The sequence below is a fragment of the Rana temporaria genome, chromosome 1 (assembly GCF_905171775.1).
Source record: "Rana temporaria chromosome 1, aRanTem1.1, whole genome shotgun sequence".
In the NCBI taxonomy this organism is placed as follows: Eukaryota; Metazoa; Chordata; class Amphibia; order Anura; family Ranidae; genus Rana; species Rana temporaria.
Genome location: NC_053489.1, coordinates 682,483,384 through 682,509,101, shown reverse-complemented (window position 1 = coordinate 682,509,101; position 25,718 = coordinate 682,483,384). Strand labels below are relative to the sequence as shown.

Below are 25,718 nucleotides of genomic sequence, written 5' to 3'. Positions count from 1 at the left end.
TTGTTTTTAGAAGACATCCTGATGAGAACCGAGATTGCCCACACAACAGTAGTTGGATCAAAATGCATAATCAAAGCGTTGGTTACGTACGACGGCACTATAGCGGACCATTACCTTCAAATTTCGAACTAGCTATGTTTTAATTTATGGACAGTTTCCCCAGTGGGGTTTTTAGGCAGCAATTGTTGTTGCTTGTTGTGGGAAATTACAAAGACGTACCAATATTTGTAAAAAAGGTAGAAAAGATATTTATTTTAGCAAGTAGAACAAGTTTGATTATAAAACAATGAGCTCTGGTACAGTTTAAACATTGAGAACACATACATATGATGATAAAGCATCAAAGTTGCATGACATTGATCAACATGATTGGCTGATCTTTAAGTCAAAATGTTCCTGACGCGTTTCGACCCTTGCATGTGAGTCTTCTTCGGAGGAAAAGGTATATGATGCAAACTATAACAAAAAATAGATATATAATAATAGAATACATAATATATAGTACAGTCTGAGTAAAAATATGTTTTAAAGTGTATAGTTACCAACTCACAGGTTGTGTTTCTCAGTTTTATTTGGACCAGAGTAGAATTAAAGTCCTGAGGATCCCTGATAACTTGTCTCCATACGGGTGGTCTGTACCCCCACACGAGAGTCCTCAGAAATGCCCCTTATGAGTGGCCTACAGGAACTCACAGTGTGAGTGGGAAGGAATCCAAATACAGCCAGGGAGCGTGGGCCGGGCAGGTGGGCAGGGGGCCCAGCAAAGCAAGCTGCCTGAGTGATGCCTATTTAAGAGTTCAAAAATAGAGTGGTATGAGTACCAAATTTAGATATATTTTAAAGTATAAAAATAATAATAAATAAATTGTATCAGTAGATGGCGCTAGACTTGCACATGTACCCCATTATAATAGTATATATGTAAAGACAGATATCTAAAATGCCATATAAAACTTAATTATGTAAGTGCATATGGAAAGTTCAGTGGTGTAAAGGAAGGGGTGATGATGGGAAGGGTAATCGAACTTAATTTCGGTTTGTTATATGAAATACAATACAGATCAAATTAGGATACCAAAAATTATTATATATTGGTATAAAGTGTAGTGAATCAAAACAAAAGTGTATGTATAGGGATGAATTTCTTAGTGAGTGTGAAATGTGTATGTGTGAGTGAATATGTGAGAGACAGGAAAAGTGAAAAAAAAAAAAAAAAAAAAAAAAAAAAAAAAAAAAAAAATTGTTGGGTAGAAATAAATAAATAAATATTAGAATTAAATAAGTGAGTAGATGGGTGGATGGGGATGTGTGAATATGGTAATGAATGGTAAAGGACACAAACAAAAAAGAAAACGAAAATGCTATAAGTGGGGGCTAGTAGGGTGAAAGGTAGATAAATATGTTAGATAAAAGAGTGCCAGTTAAATTAGTGTAAAAGTGTGCAGCTAGATGATAAAAAAGTGCATTATTAATAAATAGTGTTTTTATAGAGGTTAAATAGAGTTGTAATAAAGTTACCTTGTTTGAATGTATAATAATAAATTGTAGCAACAAATTCCAGAAGAGGCATTAGTAGGCGTATCTGGAGAAAAGAATATGATTCATAAATAATAATGAATCAACAGAAAAAAGTTGTTGCAAGTCTGCAGAGTTTTGGAAGATTGTAGTCTTACCCTCTGTGTGGTGTATCCAGTAAGGTATGGGAATGGGATCACAGGCAGGTGTCAGGTGTACACCTAGTGTGTTTAAGTATGTGCATGTCAGGTGCTTCCACTTAGGTAATCACTCTTAGGCAGCTGATGCCTTGCTTGGAAAATCCCTGTCCAACCTGGTGGACTGCCCCTCCCAAACAGGCTCCTCCAACTGAACCAGGATGCCAGGGTCAGATGACCCTCCCAGCTGTGAGCTCCTCGGCGTCAGAGAAGGGAATTAACACCAACCCTCTGTTGCGATCGCGAGCGCCGCAGTGACGTCACGTGCGCGCGCACTGCGCGCGCGCACGGGGCGTCCACGGCTCCAGGGAGCGTCGCTGACGCCGTCAGTGGGGAGGAAACACCTCCATCATGGCGCAGTGAGCACCATCTTGTGGAGGAAGAAGAGAACACAGGGCCCTGCGTCTCCCCCTCCCCACTGAGAGACCACAAAGGTAGCAAATTGTAGAGGCACTCAAGAGGGAAAAACCACCCGGTGGAGACATGACAGGGTCCTATAGGAAGAAAAAATATATATTAATAAAGTACTTATTTATAGATATAGAAATAAATTCTGCTGAAAATAAACATTTATGCCCGTCACAGCAGAGATTACATACATGATTATATTACAGTCACAGCATTGATCATGAGCAGTGGATGTCAAAAGATTTATGCATAGACCATATATGCTTATTTTTTGGAGTTTTATCATGAACATCTGGCATTGCCACTGTGGGTGGGTAAGCATATGTTGAATTGTCTAACTATGGACTGTGATACTTAGAGGGGGATATAGGGATATAGAGATGTTCCGAGTGGCTATTTGGAGTTTTTTGGGATAAGAGAAAATATACAAAGTAATAATAATATTGATTGTACCAAATTTTTTTTTTTTTTTTTTTTTTTTTTTTATGTATTTGGAACAGAAGCATCCAGATATATGGATATTGGCCATATATTAATTCTGCTAGTGGTGCCATGGACGTGACATGTGTTGGTATTTAGTCAAGAGTATAATATATACATAGAACAATTTTATTGGGTTTTTCCCGAGGTGAAACCCTTTAAAAAGGGGGCGAATGAAAGGGCATCATTCAGGCCTGGTTGCTGAGTAGCCCCCAGCCTGAATATCCATTTCTGTTCGCGCTGTAGTAAGGTTTTATTCCAGTCGCCTCCCCGATCTGGAACAAGAACATGATCGAGGGCGGCAAAACTTACGTGTGGTACACGATAGTTATGAGAGAGGGCAACATGCCTCCCTATGGGGAGGTAAATGTTCCCAATGGTCATACTATACTTGTGTTTGGAGATTCGTTTTTGGAATTCCTGTTTAGTTTTACCTATGTAATAGGCCCCACACTCGCACTCCATGAGATACACCACTCCGCGTGTGCGGCAATTCACAAAATATTTGGGCTTGAAAGTCTCGCCATTTGGGAGGCTAAAGGTTTTTTCTCTTCTTATTAGGTAACAGCATGAGCAGTGTCCACACTGGAAGGTACCAGGTAGGGAACACCGTAGTTTCTCATTTGTAGTATCCTTGAACTCACTAGACACTAAAGAATCCCTAATAGACATGGCCCGCCTATGTATAATGGAGGGATGTGTAGTAATGAAGGGATTAATTTTAGGGTCATCGGTTAAGATTGTCCAGTGTTTCTGTATTATGTCTTTTATCGCTTTGTGTTGCAAAGAGTAGCGGAAGACTGGTCTAGTGGTCTCGGATTTGAAGTCAGTTATAGTTTTCTTTTTCGATAAGAGATCATTTCTTAATTGAGTAGAGGATCGGTTATAGGCCCTGCGCAGGCATTTTCTACTATATCCTCTGGTTAGAAGTCTAGTCTGGAGTTGGTCTGCCTCCTCCCTGAAGAGCGAGTCTGTTGAGCAATTGCGGCGGAGCCGCAAATATTGCCCATAAGGGATGGAACTTTTTAAGGGAATTGGATGGTGGCTGTCAAAGTGTAAGATGGTATTGCCTGCTGTAGCTTTCCGAAACAGAGTACTGCGTAGGTATCTGTCAGGATCAATGAACAATTTCACATCAAGGAAAGTTAAAGTATTTTTGTCATGTATCATAGTGAATGTCAGATTAAAGTCGTTGATGTTCAATGCGTTGAAGAAGGCAAGGAGGTCCTCTTCGGGACCATCCCAGACGATGAAAATGTCATCAATATACCTCCGCCACAGTTTAATGTGGCGGAGGTACACGACGAGGTTATCATCGTCTGGGAGGGATCGCTCCCACTCCCCCAGGTACAGATTGGCGTAGGATGGGGCACAACATGTCCCCATCGCTACGCCTTGCACCTGGAGGTAGTGGGAGCGATCAAAAGAGAAAAAGTTGTGATATAGGATATATCTCAAACCCTTAATCAAAAAATCATTAAAATCAGGAGTAAACATATGTCCACGTGTAAGGACCTCCTCAATAGCACTGAGGCCCTTTTCATGAGGGATGCTGCTATATAATGCTTCCACGTCAATAGAGACGAGGAAAGCTTGATCACACAGCATGCATCCCTCAATGGTTTGCAAAAAATGCATGGTGTCCTTAGTAAAAGAAGGAAGAGATGTGACATAGGGTTGAAGGTGCGCATCTATGACTTGGCTGAGGTTTTCGGAAATCGAACCGATCCCGGAAACTATAGGTCGTCCAGGAATGGGGGTCTTATTTTTGTGAACTTTGGGCAAGCTATAAAAAGTGGCCGTTTTGGGGTGCTTGGTTCTGATGAAATCTCGTAGATCTAGAGAGATAACACCTTGAGAAAAGGCCTGATCAACGAATTTATAGAAATCAATATAGAAACGAGTGATATTGTTTATGGATATTTTACAATACCAGTCATTATTTTTTAAGATAGTTTGGCACATGTCAAGGTAGGTTTGGTTGTCCATCAAGACAACATTTCCCCCTTTGTCTGATTGTTTGATAATAATTTGTTTGTTGTTGCGTAGAGAATCGAGAGCCTTAAATTCTTTTTGACTGAGATTTTTAGGGCGTAAGTGAGTGGTGGCAAGCTTACACATGTCTCGCATTGTTTGTCGCACAAAGGTAAGTATGCTAGGGTTAGTGCCAAGTGGAGGGAATTTTTTAGAGGGAAGTTTGAACATATGGAGGGCATTGTCGGACACCAAAAGAGGTTCCTCCAATAATGTATCTAAATCAATGAGGTCAATTAGATCAACCGTGTTGTTTTCCTCATATAACAGAGTGAGGTCCCTTAATGCCTTAAATTCTCTCATAGAGACACCTGACCAGTCTGTTGTATCTGAATTAATATGTTTAGAATAAAGGTTTCTCAATGTTAGTTTGCGCGCAAAAAGGTGAAGATCAGTAATGGCCTCGAAAAGATCAAAATTGCGTTCGGGGCAAAAAGTGAGACCACGTAAGAGAACTGTTTCCTCATCAGGGGTTAATGGATGAGAGGATAAGTTAATGATACTTAGTTGCCGGTTGGTAGCCGGACAACAAAGGGATCCAGGCCCTTGCCCATTTTTTTGGGCAGGGGAGAGCCGGGACCCCTTGAGGGGTTTAAAGTTTTTCGTAGAACTGGTTCAAGTGTATCCAAAGTGCCATTTTTGTTAGCTTGAGTATCGGTTAGATCAAAATTAGTGGGATATGTAGTACCATTGATCACAGTCGATGGTGTGTTCGTATCAACCACAAAGGTGTCATCATCAATGATAGGATCATTGGTAACAATGCGTTTTTTTACATCTTGTTCTTCAGAGCCTCTATTATTGCGATTTCTTTTGTATTTTCCTCGACCTTTATGGACGGGATGGTTATCCTGTCCTAATAGAGGTTGGGGAGGCGCATTAGAAGTTGTTTTTGTTGCATTAGGTCCTTGTTTGTACTCACGTGGGACTTTTTTATGTTGCATTTGTGCAGAGGTATTGTTCCATTTATAGGCCCGCTCCTCGGAAAAGGCAGACTTATCACGCCAGAACTTGACTTCTTTATCCTGTAGAATATTCTTGTTAAAAGATAACAGATTAGTTTCAAGCATTGTTTGCAATTTAATATATGCATCATGTTTTTTATGGGGAGACAACAAAGCCTCCAAAGTACCAATCTCGGTATCCACTACAGCAATTTGTCTAGTGTATTCCCGAGATAGGATATTCATCATCTCTTGAGAGCATAACTGTAAGTTGGTTTCCCATTCTTTTTTGAATGGGGTATCCACTTGTTCAGTGTGAGGAAAAATTTGTATGCGAAGACCAAAAGGGTTTATCTTGGCGCTAGTATATCTTTCAAAAGACTTAATGTGCCAGAACAGAGACGACTTCTTTTCTAGGAGTTTTCCCAGTTTGCGAAAATGGGAAGAGATCTGGGTATCGACCTGTTCCCCTTTTTCAAATTTTGCTTCATATTGTTGCATCAAGTTCATCCATTCATCACCTTGATAGGCGGACATGTTAACACTTCTAGTTATTCAAAACCATAAAACAACAAACAAACATATGTTAAATACAGTTGCACAGTGCCAGAGCTCATAGGTTATACTTTCCTGTGTCCATGTGGGGAAGAATAGGTGTTTAGCCACCGAGAAAATATATGAAAAAAAGGATAAGGACACAATGGGATGGGGGAAAGTGCTGCTCACCCCTAAATAGATAATAAAGAAAAGGACAGTTTCCCCAGTGGGGTTTTTAGGCAGCAATTGTTGTTGCTTGTTGTGGGAAATTACAAAGACGTACCAATATTTGTAAAAAAGGTAGAAAAGATATTTATTTTAGCAAGTAGAACAAGTTTGATTATAAAACAATGAGCTCTGGTACAGTTTAAACATTGAGAACACATACATATGATGATAAAGCATCAAAGTTGCATGACATTGATCAACATGATTGGCTGATCTTTAAGTCAAAATGTTCCTGACGCGTTTCGACCCTTGCATGTGAGTCTTCTTCGGAGGAAAAGGTATATGATGCAAACTATAACAAAAAATAGATATATAATAATAGAATACATAATATATAGTACAGTCTGAGTAAAAATATGTTTTAAAGTGTATAGTTACCAACTCACAGGTTGTGTTTCTCAGTTTTATTTGGACCAGAGTAGAATTAAAGTCCTGAGGATCCCTGATAACTTGTCTCCATACGGGTGGTCTGTACCCCCACACGAGAGTCCTCAGAAATGCCCCTTATGAGTGGCCTACAGGAACTCACAGTGTGAGTGGGAAGGAATCCAAATACAGCCAGGGAGCGTGGGCCGGGCAGGTGGGCAGGGGGCCCAGCAAAGCAAGCTGCCTGAGTGATGCCTATTTAAGAGTTCAAAAATAGAGTGGTATGAGTACCAAATTTAGATATATTTTAAAGTATAAAAATAATAATAAATAAATTGTATCAGTAGATGGCGCTAGACTTGCACATGTACCCCATTATAATAGTATATATGTAAAGACAGATATCTGTCGCTCCCACTACCTCCAGGTGCAAGGCGTAGCGATGGGGACATGTTGTGCCCCATCCTACGCCAATCTGTACCTGGGGGAGTGGGAGCGATCCCTCCCAGACGATGATAACCTCGTCGTGTACCTCCGCCACATTAAACTGTGGCGGAGGTATATTGATGACATTTTCATCGTCTGGGATGGTCCCGAAGAGGACCTCCTTGCCTTCTTCAACGCATTGAACATCAACGACTTTAATCTGACATTCACTATGATACATGACAAAAATACTTTAACTTTCCTTGATGTGAAATTGTTCATTGATCCTGACAGATACCTACGCAGTACTCTGTTTCGGAAAGCTACAGCAGGCAATACCATCTTACACTTTGACAGCCACCATCCAATTCCCTTAAAAAGTTCCATCCCTTATGGGCAATATTTGCGGCTCCGCCGCAATTGCTCAACAGACTCGCTCTTCAGGGAGGAGGCAGACCAACTCCAGACTAGACTTCTAACCAGAGGATATAGTAGAAAATGCCTGCGCAGGGCCTATAACCGATCCTCTACTCAATTAAGAAATGATCTCTTATCGAAAAAGAAAACTATAACTGACTTCAAATCCGAGACCACTAGACCAGTCTTCCGCTACTCTTTGCAACACAAAGCGATAAAAGACATAATACAGAAACACTGGACAATCTTAACCGATGACCCTAAAATTAATCCCTTCATTACTACACATCCCTCCATTATACATAGGCGGGCCATGTCTATTAGGGATTCTTTAGTGTCTAGTGAGTTCAAGGATACTACAAATGAGAAACTACGGTGTTCCCTACCTGGTACCTTCCAGTGTGGACACTGCTCATGCTGTTACCTAATAAGAAGAGAAAAAACCTTTAGCCTCCCAAATGGCGAGACTTTCAAGCCCAAATATTTTGTGAATTGCCGCACACGCGGAGTGGTGTATCTCATGGAGTGCGAGTGTGGGGCCTATTACATAGGTAAAACTAAACAGGAATTCCAAAAACGAATCTCCAAACACAAGTATAGTATGACCATTGGGAACATTTACCTCCCCATAGGGAGGCATGTTGCCCTCTCTCATAACTATCGTGTACCACACGTAAGTTTTGCCGCCCTCGATCATGTTCTTGTTCCAGATCGGGGAGGCGACTGGAATAAAACCTTACTACAGCGCGAACAGAAATGGATATTCAGGCTGGGGGCTACTCAGCAACCAGGCCTGAATGATGCCCTTTCATTCGCCCCCTTTTTAAAGGGTTTCACCTCGGGAAAAACCCAATAAAATTGTTCTATGTATATATTATACTCTTGACTAAATACCAACACATGTCACGTCCATGGCACCACTAGCAGAATTAATATATGGCCAATATCCATATATCTGGATGCTTCTTTTCCAAATACATATAAAAAAAAAAAAAAAAAAAAAAAAATTTGGTACAATCAATATTATTATTACTTTGTATATTTTCTCTTATCCCAAAAAACTCCAAATAGCCACTCGGAACATCTCTATATCCCTATATCCCCCTCTAAGTATCACAGTCCATAGTTAGACAATTCAACATATGCTTACCCACCCACAGTGGCAATGCCAGATGTTCATGATAAAACTCCAAAAAATAAGCATATATGGTCTATGCATAAATCTTTTGACATCCACTGCTCATGATCAATGCTGTGACTGTAATATAATCATGTATGTAATCTCTGCTGTGACGGGCATAAATGTTTATTTTCAGCAGAATTTATTTCTATATCTATAAATAAGTACTTTATTAATATATATTTTTTCTTCCTATAGGACCCTGTCATGTCTCCACCGGGTGGTTTTTCCCTCTTGAGTGCCTCTACAATTTGCTACCTTTGTGGTCTCTCAGTGGGGAGGGGGAGACGCAGGGCCCTGTGTTCTCTTCTTCCTCCACAAGATGGTGCTCACTGCGCCATGATGGAGGTGTTTCCTCCCCACTGACGGCGTCAGCGACGCTCCCTGGAGCCGTGGACGCCCCGTGCGCGCGCGCAGTGCGCGCGCACGTGACGTCACTGCGGCGCTCGCGATCGCAACAGAGGGTTGGGGTTAATTCCCTTCTCTGACGCCGAGGAGCTCACAGCTGGGAGGGTCATCTGACCCTGGCATCCTGGTTCAGTTGGAGGAGCCTGTTTGGGAGGGGCAGTCCACCAGGTTGGACAGGGATTTTCCAAGCAAGGCATCAGCTGCCTAAGAGTGATTACCTAAGTGGAAGCACCTGACATGCACATACTTAAACACACTAGGTGTACACCTGACACCTGCCTGTGATCCCATTCCCATACCTTACTGGATACACCACACAGAGGGTAAGACTACAATCTTCCAAAACTCTGCAGACTTGCAACAACTTTTTTCTGTTGATTCATTATTATTTATGAATCATATTCTTTTCTCCAGATACGCCTACTAATGCCTCTTCTGGAATTTGTTGCTACAATTTATTATTATACATTCAAACAAGGTAACTTTATTACAACTCTATTTAACCTCTATAAAAACACTATTTATTAATAATGCACTTTTTTATCATCTAGCTGCACACTTTTACACTAATTTAACTGGCACTCTTTTATCTAACATATTTATCTACCTTTCACCCTACTAGCCCCCACTTATAGCATTTTCGTTTTCTTTTTTGTTTGTGTCCTTTACCATTCATTACCATATTCACACATCCCCATCCACCCATCTACTCACTTATTTAATTCTAATATTTATTTATTTATTTCTACCCAACAATTTTTTTTTTTTTTTTTTTTTTTTTTTTTTTCACTTTTCCTGTCTCTCACATATTCACTCACACATACACATTTCACACTCACTAAGAAATTCATCCCTATACATACACTTTTGTTTTGATTCACTACACTTTATACCAATATATAATAATTTTTGGTATCCTAATTTGATCTGTATTGTATTTCATATAACAAACCGAAATTAAGTTCGATTACCCTTCCCATCATCACCCCTTCCTTTACACCACTGAACTTTCCATATGCACTTACATAATTAAGTTTTATATGGCATTTTAGATATCTGTCTTTACATATATACTATTATAATGGGGTACATGTGCAAGTCTAGCGCCATCTACTGATACAATTTATTTATTATTATTTTTATACTTTAAAATATATCTAAATTTGGTACTCATACCACTCTATTTTTGAACTCTTAAATAGGCATCACTCAGGCAGCTTGCTTTGCTGGGCCCCCTGCCCACCTGCCCGGCCCACGCTCCCTGGCTGTATTTGGATTCCTTCCCACTCACACTGTGAGTTCCTGTAGGCCACTCATAAGGGGCATTTCTGAGGACTCTCGTGTGGGGGTACAGACCACCCGTATGGAGACAAGTTATCAGGGATCCTCAGGACTTTAATTCTACTCTGGTCCAAATAAAACTGAGAAACACAACCTGTGAGTTGGTAACTATACACTTTAAAACATATTTTTACTCAGACTGTACTATATATTATGTATTCTATTATTATATATCTATTTTTTGTTATAGTTTGCATCATATACCTTTTCCTCCGAAGAAGACTCACATGCAAGGGTCGAAACGCGTCAGGAACATTTTGACTTAAAGATCAGCCAATCATGTTGATCAATGTCATGCAACTTTGATGCTTTATCATCATATGTATGTGTTCTCAATGTTTAAACTGTACCAGAGCTCATTGTTTTATAATCAAACTTGTTCTACTTGCTAAAATAAATATCTTTTCTACCTTTTTTACAAATATTGGTACGTCTTTGTAATTTCCCACAACAAGCAACAACAATTGCTGCCTAAAAACCCCACTGGGGAAACTGTCCTTTTCTTTATTATCTATTTAGGGGTGAGCAGCACTTTCCCCCATCCCATTGTGTCCTTATCCTTTTTTTCATATGTTTTAATTTATGAACCTAAGATGTAGCCCACAAAATCATTCAATCAAGAATAACATGTAAAATGTAGTTACATACCGGTCTTTGACCCGATCGTTATCTCCGCCGTCTTCCACAAACTGTGAACGCCCCTTTTACTCACGTGGTAGCCCTTTATACACGCGCATGTGGGACTTTACGCACGTCTCCCCGCCCCTGACGTTCATGGTGTCGTATTTTCCCCGCCCCTTTTCCATCTTTTTTTTGTTGGGAGCACATGTTGGAGAATATGGCAGCAAGACAGGAGCCAGGCCAGGCGGGACGAGGAATGACACGGAGAATCCGTTTTAAGGCCACCAACATGACCTTTGAGGAAATGGTGGAGATGGTCCTCATCCTCAAAGCAGAGGACTATGATGGGAGGCATGGGCCATACAAGTACCCTAATAAGGTCAAGGCCCAAATAATGGAGAAGGTGAGGAGGAGTCTCCATCATAAATTTGGGGTGAAAAGGTCCAAGGAGCAGATCCGGAAAAGGTGGTGTGACCTGAAAAAACGGGAGCCGGAACAAATGAAGAGGATCAGGAGAGTGATTAGAAGAAGTTTGTTTGTTATATATTTTGTAAGATTTGTTCCGCGCCATGTGTTTTTTATTTCAGGTTGTACTGTATTATGTTTTTATGCACAAGAATTTGTCGTCAAACTGGACGTACATTCGGAACGACAAAATATTGTGTTTAAAATCCTCAAAATTATGACATTTTTCAAAAATTGGGGTGAGATCAATCGTGAAAATTATGTAGATGTGCTATTAAAACCACAAAACTTTTTTTAAAATTTAAATATATACAGTAAAAGGAGAGTCTGCTCAGCAGTCGGTGACACATGTGGACTCATTTGCATAATTGTTGTCCCCTTTAATAACCCATTTTGGGCTTCACACAGAGCTGAGGTGATCCAGTGTATACATGGTTGGCTTACATGTTTAAAAGTAGACCAAAGCTCCAAGATTTGTCAGGATCTTTGTGAATGCCTTCAATCCTGTGTTTTGCCCTGAGGGGTTTTTCAAAACATCAATAGTCCCAGAAATTGTATAAAGTGAATCATATTCCTCTTTCAGGCCTATAAGCTATAAAAATCCTGTTTCCATTTTCTTCATTCTCGTAGGGCGTCATGAAGCTTCAACACGGGAGCAAGAAGTCCAGCAAGCCACACCCCCGAGGGATGGTGATGATGCGCAGCCTGCCACCACATCAGGTAAAGTAACATATAACTAACCCAGCTTCAGGTAATGTAGATGTAGGCCTGCCTAATTTTAAAAAATTGTTTTGTCCCACATTTCAGGATCAGGTGGTGGCTTGGACAGGCATACTGTCCAGATGGTTATATCTGAAATATGGGCCTGCAGAGAAGAGGTGGAGGAGATTCATCTGGCCAACCGACAAATTAAAGAAAGAACAAGGAGGGTGGAAAATAAATTAAAAAATGTACTTGATGTTTTGGGGAGAGTCTGAATCAGAAAAAACAAAAAAAAATTCAAAAATACCAGATTTTACTGTTTATTTAATAATAAAAAAAACCAAAAAAAAAAAATAACCAGATTTTAGACTTTATTTAATAAAAAAAAAAAAAAAAAAAAAAAATAACCAGATTTTAGACTTTATTTAATTAAAAAAAAAAAAAAAAAATAACCAGATTTTAGACTTTATTTAATAAAAAAAAAAAAATAACCAGATTTTACAGTTTCTTTAATAAAAAAAAAAAAATAACCAGATTTTACAGTTTCTTTAATAAAAAAACAAACAAAAAAAAATAACCAGATTTAATTGTTTATTAAGATAAAAAAAGACCAAAAAATTAACAAAAATGATTGTATATTGTATGAGAAAAAAGACCAAAAAAATTACAAAAATGATTGTATATTGTATGAGAAAAAAGACCAAAAAAATTACAAAAATGATTGTATATTGTATGAGAAAAAAGACCAAAAAAATTACAAAAATGATTGTATATTGTATGAGAAAAAAGACCAAAAAAATTACAAAAATGATTGTATATTGTATGAGAAAAAAGACCAAAAAAATTACAAAAATGATTGTATATTGTATGAGAAAAAAGACCAAAAAAATTACAAAAATGATTGTATATTGTATGAGAAAAAAGACCAAAAAAATTACAAAAATGATTGTATATTGTATGAGAAAAAAGACCAAAAAAATTACAAAAATGATTGTATATTGTATGAGAAAAAAGACCAAAAAAATTACAAAAATGATTGTATATTGTATGAGAAAAAAGACCAAAAAAATTACAAAAATGATTGTATATTGTATGAGAAAAAAGACCAAATATTTTTGTAGGGTATTTTGGAAAACAAACCAAAAAAAAAAATTAGTAAAATAAAGAGCTTTTGAACCTCAAAAAAGTGTGTGGTGTTTTTCCTAAAATACGTTAAATTTTCTATGTGTTTGGTTTGGGGGTCACCTGGGAAATGTTTGCTAGTTGATAATGAAAATACACTTAGTTACACTTAGTAAAGAACTCCAAGCAACACAAGCAAGACATAACAAGTTTATAAAAAAGATTCTGATTTATTTTTGTGAAAGATAAAATTATGGCAAATTTGCTTGACATGGTATTGCCCCCCTACCCATGAAATAGTCCATGTATTTGTCCCGGACTTCACGGGCACTCTGGGGGGGCAGTCCTGTGTGGCCAGCTTCAAGGCCCGCCAAAGTTTCTGATGGAGCCAAATGTTGTGCCTCGGGCCCAACCAGGGCCATATAATTTGGAGATTGTCTCCGCAAAAAATTGTGGAGAATGCAGCATGCAAAAATAATAGTATTCCACTTATATTCCGCCATGTGGAGAGAGGTGAGGAAAAGGCGGAACCGGCTGGCCATGATGCCGAAAGCGTTCTCAACCACTCTACGTGCTCGGCCCAGCCGGAAATTAAAGACACTCCTCTCTGGGGTGAGGGTGCGCTGAGGGAATGGCCTCATAAGATGGGGTCCCAGGGCAAACGCTTCATCAGCCAGGAAAACAAATGGCAGGCCTTCTACATGACAGATCATCATCCTGAAGGCGAAGCGCAAACTCCGTCTGCCTGAAGGCTCCCCCATCCGATATCCGTCCATTCATCCCGACATCCACAAAAAGGAATTCATACTGTGCTGACACCACCGCCATCAGCACAATACTGTTGAACCCCTTATAGTTAAAGAACTGGGATCCTGAACGGGGTGGAGGCACGATGGGGACATGCTTCCCGTCGATGGCTCCCCCGCAGTTGGGGAAGTTCCATCGGGTCTGGAAGTCCAAAGCCACAGACTGCCACTCCTGTGGTGTGGACGGAAGCTGGGGAAGAAAAAAAGAAAAAATTAGCCACATAACCTTGCAAGCAGATTATACAAAGACATTATAAGCATTCTAACATTTCTGGGAACTAGCATATTATATCTAAATATATTTAGACAATTAACACATTAAACACCCCCTCTGATGGGCCAGTGCCCAAGTTTGGGGGAGGGCTAGATGAGTTTGGGATTACAAAAATAATATAATTTGGATTATTGGTGAACATAGACTTTACAACACATATTTGGGAGGGCTAGATGAGTTTGGGAGTACTAAAATAATATAATTAGGATTATTGGTGAACATAGACTTTACAACACATTTTTGAGGGGAGGGCTAGATGAGTTTGGGAGTACAAAAATAATATAATTTGGATTATTGGTGAACATAGACTTTACTACACATTTGGGAGGGGAGGGCTAGATGAGTTTGGGATTACAAAAATAATATAATTTGGATTATTGGTGAACATAGACTTTACTACACATTTGGGAGGGGAGGGCTAGATGAGTTTGGGAGTACAAAAATAATATAATTTGGATTATTGGTGAACATAGACTTTACAACACATTTGGGAGGGGAGGGGGGGGACATTACAATGGATATAACACAATACATTGGGAAGTGACTAGACTAGGTAGGTTGGGGCCCAGGATAGCATGCTGGGGAGGTAAGTGATGGAAAATATGCATGTAGGCCAAAAAAGGGGCATCAAAGTTTACATCATGCATGGGGGCAAAGGGGACATTCACAGCATATTCCAGACATGGTAATTAGGGAAGGAGGAGATAACTACAAGACATTAGCATACATTATAGACATAAAATGCGATATTAAAGGAGAAAACTTACCCTCATATATTCCTCCTGCAGAACCTGGATGATGGCAGAGCAGGTGTCAGGAATGATGAGGCCCAGAGCCTGGGGGGAGATGCCCGTCGAGAACTTTAAGTCCTGAAGGCTTCTCCCAGTTGCCAGATAACGGAGGGTGGCAACTAGCCTCTGCTCAGCACTGATGGCTTCCCGCATAACGGTGTCCTGCCTGGTAATATAGGGGGACACCAAAGCCAACAGGTGCTGAAAGACGGGATCAGACATCCTCAGGAAATTCCTGTAATCAACAGGATTATTTTCCTGAAGCTCCCGCAGCAAAGGCATGTGAGAGAATTGGTTCCTACGGAGCAACCAATTCTTGGTCCATGAACGCGTCCTCCTCCTGTTCATGAACTCCTCATCGTCTAGGTCATAAACAAACAGACCTACACTCAGAAGATGCTTAGCACGAAGTCGGCGACGACTAGGTGCCTGCAACATGGCTACAAGGCTAGTTACGAACGACAAATCAGAATTGCACTAAACAGACCGCAGTGAAGAACAGCAAGACCTATGAAGAACGACCCTGACAATGAAAAACGCGGGGACAGGACCGCAATGTAAAACAATACGACCTGACCGCACGTCTCGATTGCCTAGATACGACCCCCACAAGTACAAACTGAACGGCAGAGATCAATCTGAAAGCACAAAGACTGAAAAGCACGAATCGTCACTCACCAAACTTTTACTAACACGCGTAAACACGGAATCAGCAAAAGGAGCCCCAAGGGTGGCGCCAACAAAATCAAACCTCCCCTTTATAGTCGCGTCATACGTCGTGAGCGTCATCGCGCCGGAGAACGACCAGATTTTGGTATGTTACGTGTGTACGCAAAGCAAGCCTGCCGAGCTTCTCGACAAGTTCAACAAGGAACTCGACGAGGAACTGAGTTTCTCTGTCGTGTGTACGAGGCCTCAGATTTCTCCTTGGCAGTTTGGCGGTAGCCATGACCACTCAATTTTTGGCTTTAGGTTTTTTTTTTTTTTTTTAAATCAAGAAAATAGCCTTTTGTTAATGACACCTAATCTTTCTCTTATTGTGGCATTTTTAAAAATGTTCTCACTATTTAAATAACGGCCTCTGACTTACCAGCTTCTTTTCAGAGGAATTCTGTCCCTCCCACCAACACAGGAAGCACAAGGCTCTTCAGTGATGGACAGTGCACCCTGTGTATCTATTGGCTAAGGAGGCAGAGAGACCCACCTCCTGCTGCATCCTTGGCCAATGAGCAACTAAAAGACTGTTAAGTCCCTTCCTCATAACATCTCCCGAGTCCCAGCCCTGCCAGCTTACTATGCTTCGCCTATGGCTGCGTCTCTCCTGCAGACCTGCAATATATCTCCTCCGGCTCCTCTCTCCTGCACACTTCCTGGCCTCCCGCCAGGCACTCGAGCCCTGTACATGTGTATCGTTGTACCCCCCTGGTGCCGCCCCAGCACCTACTTCCGCCCCGAGGCCTGGCCTCGATGGCCTTGTCAGGAATTTGGCCGTGAGCGTTGGTGGCTTCCATGTCAAGTCAGCAATTAGAACATCAAAAACCTGGTTATGATTGATTCTAAAATGATATTCACACAGGCTGACTCTGGACTCTTATGAGCCTCTGGGCTCTTTTGAGGTATTAAGTTAGATAGGGGTGGGAGGGGAACATCCGCTAAGGCTTTCACAAATCTGGGGATCAGAACGGCAGAAAAGGTTTTGTAATAACCCGTGGGGAGTCCATCTGGACCCGCACTCTTCCCTGGCTTCAGTTGTTTCAGGGCTGCAAGGGCCTCCTCAGCTGTAATCGGTGTGTCTAAGCAGGACATGTCCGGTGTAGGTATAGGGGAAGTGCCATAAGTGTCGAGGAAAATCGTCTAGTAATCTCGTGCGTGTCTGAGCAGTTCCTACAGAGGTGGTAGGTGGTATAGTGACGAAAGGTATTGCAAAAATTGTTCGGCGATACGGTCAGTTCTGGTAATTGAGACACCTGTGGGGGATGTGATAGCATGAATCGTGTGTGCCGATTTCTTTTTCTGCAGGGCATTAGCTAACAGCCTACTAGATTTATTTCCAAATTTGTAATATAATTTATGCATAAATGCATATTTACGCTTTAGCCTGGTGTGGAATTCAGCGAGTAGGTCATTCCTTGCCTTCAGTAGTGAATCATATATGTTTGCTGCGAGCGACCGTTTATGTGCGCGTTTAAGGGTTGCAATCTGGTTTAACAGATTATCAATACGTGCTTTTCTAAGTTTTTTTTAATTCAATAGTTTTTTTATTTATTTCAGCAAAGTGAAAAGACAATCAATACAATCAATACAACAGTGCATTAAGTCATAGGAGGAACAGTGTCCCACAATGGAACATGTTCTTACGGTATATCAAGATACAGCAGTAGTTGGTATATCAATAAATCATATAAGTAGAAACCGTAATGGTAGCAAACAAGGAATATTCAAACTTAACTGTCAACCGGAACAACAGTTGGTATTTGCTAACCAGAGCATGGTGCCCTCACCAGAGGGTGACGGCTCGCTAGGGTTTGGTAGATTAGAGAGCCTGTACTCCACCCGCGCCCCTTTCGGGAACTAACTGCGCAGAGTGGGGCACTGGCTCTCTTCCATAGGTACAGGGATAATCAATACTGTGCATACATGCTCATACCACTGGAAATTCCTTACTATTGGTGAACCAGACCTACCAGGGAGTCCACAGCGCTGTAACCTTTGCTAGGCGTCCTAATGATGATGCCAGTAGTTGTTCGTGAGAGCAGTGTAAGTTGGCCAGATCAATCACTTCAGTGATCGTCGGGGGAAGGTCATCCTTCCATTTCCTCGTTATTGACAGGCGAGCTGCCATTAGGAGGTTGAGCACTACGTGGCGTAGTGCAGGTGGGATCAGTTCTATCCCTAGGGAGAGTATTGCCAGTGCTGGATCTGGTGCAATTCTGGAGCCCGTTATTGCGGAGATTACGTCTAACACATGACCCCAGTATTGTCGAAGCTTGGGACATCCCCAGAGTATGTGGAGGAGGTCCCCGCTCCAGCCACAGTTTCGCCAGCAGGAGTCAGGGGTTTGGGTCTTGAATTTGGATAAAACTGCTGGTGTGTAATACCAGCGGAGTGTGATTTTTACAGACAGTTCCCATAGGTTGGTGCAGTTGGAGGCCCTTTGTGTTAGTTTGCATGCCGTGTGCCATTGAAGGGGCGAGTAGGATCTATGTAGATCCTTTTCCCATTGGTCATGGGATGGATTTTTAACAAAACTGCGTTTGTCTTGAAGGAAGTTGTAGAAGAGGGAAATGCCCTTTTTTGGCTGGGATTTAGCTGTGAGGTAAATCCAAGCACATGAGTTAATGGTGTGTGGATGTGCCGGTGTTGTTCCTAGGCAGTGTTGAACTTGTAGGTATTGAAAGTAAGAGTTTTGGGGAATGTCAAACTCCCTCTGTAGCTGTTGGAAAGATTTGATGGTGTTGGTAGGAGAGTATAGGTCTTGGAGGAATTGGATGCCCCTTTCTCGCCACGTTTTAATTGCTAGCGGGGTAATCATCAGGGATAAAGTATCAATTGGTATTTTCAAAGTGATCGTCGGGTCCGAGTGGTCCCGACGTGCTATAAGCTGGAGCCACGTTCTTATGGTCACTTTCATGGGCGGTGCCAGGTGGGTCGGGGTCCTATGTTCCAGAAGGGCAGCAAATAGCCACAGGTTCGGTGGGCCCACCGAGCTGTAGCCTCGCTCGATCTCGCCCCAGGTGGTCGAAGGGTCTTGTTGAAACCATTCTCTCGCCTGGGCCATGACCGAGGCCGAGAAATAGTCACGGAAGTCGATGTAGCCGACCCCTCCGGCTAGTCTGTGTTTAATCAACTTTGTGTGTGAACATCTGGATTTTTTCCCCTGCCAGACGAAGCTTGCTAGCATCGCCTGCAGGGATCTAAAGTAGCTGGCCGGGATCGGGATTGTTACGTTTCGAAATAGATAGAGCAGCTGTGGGAGGTGAATCATCTTGAAGGCGGCAAGCCTGCCCCACCAAGACAATTCCACCTTGCCCAGTCTCCCCAGGTCTTGTTGCATCTTATTTCTCAGGGGGATATAGTTATATGAGAAAAGGTCACGTGTGTTTTTGGTGAGGTAGATTCCTAAATACGGTAGGCATGAGTCTGCCCAGGTGTAAGGGAATTGCTGCTGCAATACATTGCTCGTCACCGGATCTACTCCTAGGTTGAGGATTTGAGATTTAGTGGCATTGGCTTTGTATAATGAGACCTCCCCGTACCAATGCAGTACTTTTTGGATCTCTGACAGGGATCGGGAAGGGTCGGTGATCATCAGGATCACGTCATCCGCGAACATGCTTATTTTATGGGTGCGGGTTCCTATAGTGATTCCGGATATGGCCGGGTTGGTGCGGATGTGTTCCGCTAGAGGTTCCATCATGAGGTTGAACACTAGTGGCGACAAGGGGCACCCTTGCCTTGTGCCGTTTGATATGTGGAATGGCTTGGAAAGTAGGTTAGCGGAGTAAACTCGCGCTGAGGGATTTGTGTATAAGGCGAGAATGGCCTTGAGTATTTGCCCTTGGAAGCCAAATCTTTCCAATACCGAGGAGAGATAGGACCAGTTGACCCTGTCGAACGCCTTCTCTGCATCCAATGACAGGAGCAGAGAAGGCGTTCCGGATGAAGTTGTGTGGTGGATCACGTCTATAAGACGTCTTGTGGCATCGGACGTTTGACGCCCTTTAGTGAAACCTGTCTGATCCGCATGGATCAAGGAGGGGAGGACATCGACTAGCCTGTTTGCCATTAACTTGGCATAAATTTTCAGATCAATATTTAAGAGGGATATTGGTCAGAAGTTTTGAGGGACCGTGGGTTCTTTACCTGGTTTGGGCAGGGTAATGATAAGGGCCTCTAGCATTTCGTCAGGGAATTGGGAGGAAGTGGCAGCGTGGTTGAACATGTCACATAGGTAGGGAGTTAATGTGGTAGCGAAGGTTTTGAAGTATTCCCCTGTGTATCCGTCGGGCCCCGGGGATTTCGCTGAGGGGAGTTTATCAATTACAGTTCGTATTTCTAAAGGTGTGAAGGGCTTGTTAAGATCTGATATTCGTTCCGGAGTAAGGGAAGGGAGGTGTACTTGGTCTAGAAAAGATTCTATGTCGCTTGCCGTGGGGTGAGGTGCGCCCTTACTGTCCTTTTAGGTTGTACAATTCGCTGTAGTATGAACTAAATGCGTCTGCTATCGCTTGGGGATTGATATGCTTATCTCGGTCTGTCGGGTAGTTTATGTATGCTATTTTTGCTTTAAGCCTATGTCCCTTGATGCGTTGGGACATAACCTTACCAGCTTTGTTATTTGAAGCAAAGGAGGTAGCTTTCAGCTTCCTGAGCTTCTTTTCGTAGCCCTCTAGTAGCAACGTCCTTAGGTCGGTGCGAAGTTTAAACAATTTGGCATGGAGGATCGGGCTTGGGTTAGTCTTGTTCAGTGTGTCTGTGGCCATTATCTGGGCTGTTAGGTCGTCTAGTGTTTGCATTCTCTTCTTCTTCCACCTAGCTCCCAACTGAATAAAATAACCCCTCATAAACGATTTGTGAGCACACCACAAAACCGCCACAAAACTGTGTTAGAATTGGTGCTAAAGAATTCTTCCAAGCGTTCAGATAGGAACGATTGGTTGTCGGTGCGTTGGAGCAGCGAATTATTCACTCTCCACACAAAAGATTTGGGAGTAGAGTGTTGGTTAGTAATTTGAATGCTCACTGGAGCGTGGTCCGACCAGGTGGCTTCATGGATCTCAGATATACATACTTTTTGCAATAGCCATTTGTCAGACAAGAAAAGGTCGATTCGCGAGTAGGTGTTGTGACGCGAGGAGAGGAACGTGTAATCCCTCTCTGTCGCGTGACAACACCTCCATACGTCATATAGGTCATGCTCGTTCAAAAAGGCAGCCAGGGGTGAAACAAAACGTTTGGGCCCCGCTGAGGAGTCCATGTCATAGTCGGGTACAAGGTTAAAATCGCCACATATAAGAAGATGTCCTTGCTGGATTTTCAGGGTAGCCTTTAGTGCTTTTTTCAGGAAGCCAATCTGTCTAGTGTTCGGGGCGTATATATTTACTATGGTGTATTGAACGTGCTCCACAGTACACACAAATACAATGTAGCGTCCCTCAGGATCCAGGATACTGTCGTGGAGTTGAAATGCTACTGAGTCTCTGATTGCAATTAGGACCCCCCGTTGTTTTTTTGTGTAGCTTGCCGAAAAGACATGAGGAAAGGATTTGGGGGTAGCGTTCAGGGCGAAGTGCGTTTCCTGAACGCATACTATGTCGCTATCGTGGGCCAGCGCTGTTTTCCATAATGAAGCCCGTTTTACCGGGTGGTTGAGACCGTTCGAGTTCAGGGAGAGAACACTGATGGCCATCTTGGAGTGGCGGTGCGTGCAGGATGAGGTGAGGGTGTGTGCAGGACAAAACTCACAGTTCTGAAGGTATCACAGGTGGTGTATGGTTCTGGGCAGTCGGTTACTGGTACCTTGGTAGCACTGGGAATCTCGGTCGGACTGGATGCTGTAGAGATTCTGGCGGAGAGAAAATTCAAGCGGTTCTGTTGGGAAAGAGACAGTTAGTGAAATATGAGCGCTGTGCACTGTTGCAGATGTCCTGGCCTCTGTGCAATTAAGGGTCTAGATGACTCTAGAGCCTGATGCTTCGTTCCCACCACTGTGGGCACCCGGCTTGTGACGGGCAACTATCGGCCAGTTATTGAAGTAGATAGTCACGTGAAAGGATCAATAAAGAACTATGAAACACAAACAAAAAAGGTCAGCAGCAGTAAACAGGTGTACTGACTCAAATTAGGGGAATGTTCCAACAACTAGTTGACAGTAGGACAGAGAACAGGGGATCGTCGTCGCCTTACAAAGTGGGGTTTGAGGGCTCATTTCCTGCTAGGCTGTGGTTGGTTTGGGCGGCGTGTGCCTCTCGGACGATGGTCTGAGAGGGCTTGTTGGTCTGCAGGAGATAGCTCCAAGATGATGCCCCAGGAGTGGAGGAGCTGTAGGCCATCCCGTGGATGAGATACAACATTGGTCGCGCCATTGTGGGTGATCACCAGGTGTCTCCACTTGTAGGATATTTTGTGGTTATTAAGAGCCTTTGTCACGGATTTCATCTGCCTCCTCATGGATAGTGTGAATTGAGATAGGTCTGCGTATAGGTGAACGCCATTGAATGGGGCCGGGAGTTCAGGGGTTAATCTGGCTTTTGCTAGTAGTTTCTCTTTGGTTGGGAAGAAATGGATCTTCATAAGCACATCCCTCGGGATGGAGGCCTCCAGGTGTTTAGGTTTGGGGATCCTATGTATGCGGTTAATGATGCTTTCAATTTGCGATACTTCAGGCAGTAGTTTTGCAATCATTTCCCGGGCATAATTGTGCAGGTCAGCAGGCATAACAGACTCGGGGACCCCTCTCATTTTAACGTTATTTCTCCTCGAACGGTCCTCGAGGTCTGCGAGCTTAGCTCTTATCCAATCTGTTTCCTCAGCCTGGTCCCTGCATGCATCTATAAGCTCATTAACAGTGCTAGCACAGTCATCCATTTTACATTCCACTTGTTGCACTCTATCTCCCAGAGTATTCAGTTCTGCTGTGAATCCTCTCACCATCGTGGAGATATTTAGCATGAGGGAGGATTGCAGAGACAGTAACATGTCCTTTAGAGTGGTGTCCAGGACAGGTTGTCCGGACGTAGGGAAGAGGGCAATGGAGGATGCAGCATCGAGGCCTACCTTCTCCTGCGGCGTGAGTGAAGCCTCCTCTCCCGGGGCCTGTAGTGTGGCGTCCATCCGCATCCGCGTTTTCGCTGGGCTCTGCGTCGATGGAGTGTGAGGAGATCTATCCCCGGCTCCGTGCGGCTCAGTGTCCTCCTCCCATGGGACCGGATTCGAGTCCGGGAGGTCTGTGTATGGCGATGAGGTAAACTGCAGGCGCGCGCCGGCGCCATCTTGGCTCCTCCGTCCCCCTGACGGCATGGCGAAAAAGTCCGTTAGTTTCCTCGGGTAACGGTCCTCCTTTCGTTTCCTAGCCTGCATCGGGTGGATGTCCCAAGGATGGGCTGGCTGGATGGGGCTCTGAGCGGTCTTAAGTGTGCTGGGCAGTCGCTGTTCCCCCGGTTCTCTGTCAGAGCTGCAGGCTTAAGCGTCCATCTTCTCCGCCCGCAAGCCACGCCCCCGTGCTTTTCTAAGTTTACGTCGCTTGGCCATGAGGGACATAATTTTCCCCCTAATTACGCATTTATGAGCCGCCCACACTGTCGCAGGGGTTACATCCGCCGTTTCATTTTCTGTAAAGTATTGGGAAAGCGAAGTCAACAATGATTGAGTGTCTCCCGGGTCTAAGAGAATGGAATCATCCATTCTCCAGATCTTCGATGCTGGACAATGGCCTGGCCATTTAAGAGTCATAGTGACCGGATTGTGGTCTGAAAGTATCATTGGTTCAATGGTAGCGTCAAAGAGAAGTTCTAGGTCATTTTGAGTGAGTAACAGAAGATCTATGCGTGAATATTTGTCATGTAAAGGGGAGAAGTAAGTAAAGTCCTTAACTGTGGGATGGAGTGTGCGCCATGAGTCATGAAGGGTTAACAGGCTCAGTTGAGTTTTTATGGCCCGAAGGGCGCGATATGTTAAACATGAGGATCCGTTAGGTGTCTACAAGAGGAGCTAAAGGTACATTAAAGGATCACTAAACAAAAACATTTTTTGGGCTAAATAGCTTGCTTTACCTTATAGCAGTCTTGATTTCATGTCCTCATTGTCCGTTTTCCTTTAGTGACCCTTTAAATTCTATCAAATAATGTGCATTTAGTTTCGCTTTCGCTTTTAAACTGATTTCATGTTTATGAAATGTAAAGAGACACACAGAACAAAAACAAACAAATCCAGGGCAGTGTTTTGTTTTTAAAATGAATCTGATTGGTTCTGAGGAGTTTTAGACACACAGCTTAGACCACAGTGAGAAGCTTCCATGAGACATTTACTATGGAGCCAGAGAACCAGGAAGTGAGGATTTCAGCAAAGGATTACAGCTGCTTCAAAGCAAAAACGGACAATGAGGACATGAAATCAAGACTGCTATAAGGTAAAGCAAGCTATTTAGCCCAAAACATTTTTTTGTTTAGTGATCCTTTAAAGTCTCCGCCTAGAATCAGCTTTCCCATCTTGAATTCGGTTAGATGTTGGAGCGTATCTCTAAAGAATCTTACTTGTGTGTTGGGAGCATATACGTTTGCTATGGTCACAGGGGATCCCTGTATCTTCCCCTTTATAAAGATGTACCTGCCCTGTGTATCTCTTTGGACATCATCGACCAGTAGTGGGCAATTTTTGGAGAGTAAGGCCCAGATTCTCATACATTAGCGCTGCTCCTGGGCAGCGTAATGTATGAGCTCTACGTTACACTGCCGCAGGTCTACAGGTTTAAATCCTGATTCTCAGAACACTTACCTGTAAACTTGCGGCGGTGTAGCGTTAGATTGCTCGGCGCAAGCCCGCCCAATTCAAATGGGGCGGGCACCATTTAAATTAGGCGCGCTCCCGCGCCGAGCATACTGCGCATGCTCCGTCGGGTAAATTACCCGACGTGCATTGCGCTAAATGACGTCGCCCCGACGTCATTTGCCTAGATGTATACGTAAATGGCGTCCAGCGCCATTCACGGACGTCTTACGCAAACGACGTCATTTTTATTCAATTCGACGCGGGAACGACGGCCATAGTTAACATTGGTTGCGCCTGCTAATTAGCAGGGGCAACCTTACGCGTCGGGTACGCTACGCAAACGACGTTAATTCGCTGCGTCGACCTCGCGTATGTTCGGGAATCGCCGTACTTACCTCATTTGCATAGACGACGGGGAAAAGCGACGATGCGACACCTAGCGGCGGGAAAAAAAATTACTTTTAAGATCTGACAGCGTAACAGCCTTACGCTTGTCAGATCTAATGGGTACCTATGCGCAACTGATTCTGAGAATCAGTCGCATAGATACCCGGGGCCAGATGAGGTGTTACGACGGCGCTAATGGTGTTGCGCCGTCGTAACGCCTTTGAGAATCTGGCCCTAAGATCGTAACCCCCTTTGATTTAGACTCATTGTTCGTCGCATGATATCCTGTCGGGAAATGGCGATCACGTAGCACCGGGAAACTGTCCGTTCGGAAATGGGTCTCCTGTAGGAGAACAATGTGTTTTTTCTCTCTGGAGGGAATAAAGTAGACGACAGCGCCTTTCGGGTGTATTAAGTCCACGTACATTCAGTGAGTAAATCTTAAGTTTCAAAGGGGTAGAATTCAGATTGTCGGCCATGTCAGTTAAGTCACCGGGATCCGTAATATTGATAAAAGCCAAAAAGGAAAACGGGGGAGGAGAGGTATGAAAGGGACAAGAAAGAATGTGGAAGTATCAATGTG

At 43.0% G+C, this 25,718-nt stretch overlaps 3 protein-coding genes and 1 long non-coding RNA gene across 5 annotated transcripts; 2 read left to right on the top strand and 2 right to left on the bottom strand.

The window, feature by feature from the left end:
- Positions 1–224: 224 nt before the first annotated feature.
- LOC120924681 lies at positions 225–7,099 on the bottom strand. 2 transcript variants are annotated; one of them, XR_005746403.1, is made up of 4 exons: positions 1,674–1,924; positions 1,519–1,582; positions 551–785; positions 225–456 (listed from the first exon to the last, which is right to left on the bottom strand). XR_005746403.1 is itself a non-coding variant. In XM_040335680.1 (3 exons), the coding sequence occupies exons 2-3, from the start codon at positions 6,113–6,115 to the stop codon at positions 386–388; spliced, it is 630 nt and encodes a 209-aa protein (XP_040191614.1). In that variant the 5' UTR covers positions 6,116–6,635; positions 6,730–7,099; the 3' UTR covers positions 225–385. The 2 variants fall into 2 exon arrangements, 1 of the variants encoding a protein (XP_040191614.1); XM_040335680.1 differs by lacking the exons at positions 551–785; positions 1,519–1,582; positions 1,674–1,924 and adding exons at positions 5,557–6,635; positions 6,730–7,099.
- On the bottom strand, positions 1,950–5,549 carry LOC120924680. The gene has a single exon (XM_040335679.1). The coding sequence runs from the start codon at positions 4,935–4,937 to the stop codon at positions 2,730–2,732; it is 2,208 nt and encodes a 735-aa protein (XP_040191613.1). The 5' UTR covers positions 4,938–5,549; the 3' UTR covers positions 1,950–2,729.
- A 31-nt stretch (positions 7,100–7,130) lies between the features above and the next one.
- On the top strand, positions 7,131–8,507 carry LOC120924679. The gene has a single exon (XM_040335678.1). It carries the CDS (start codon positions 7,152–7,154, stop codon positions 8,406–8,408), a length of 1,257 nt encoding a protein of 418 aa, XP_040191612.1. The 5' UTR covers positions 7,131–7,151; the 3' UTR covers positions 8,409–8,507.
- A 37-nt stretch (positions 8,508–8,544) lies between these two features.
- On the top strand, positions 8,545–10,903 carry LOC120924678. Its single transcript, XR_005746402.1, has 4 exons — positions 8,545–9,463; positions 9,555–9,618; positions 10,343–10,577; positions 10,672–10,903. It is a non-coding gene; the product is annotated as an uncharacterized LOC120924678 (long non-coding RNA).
- The last annotated feature ends 14,815 nt before the right edge of the window (positions 10,904–25,718 follow it).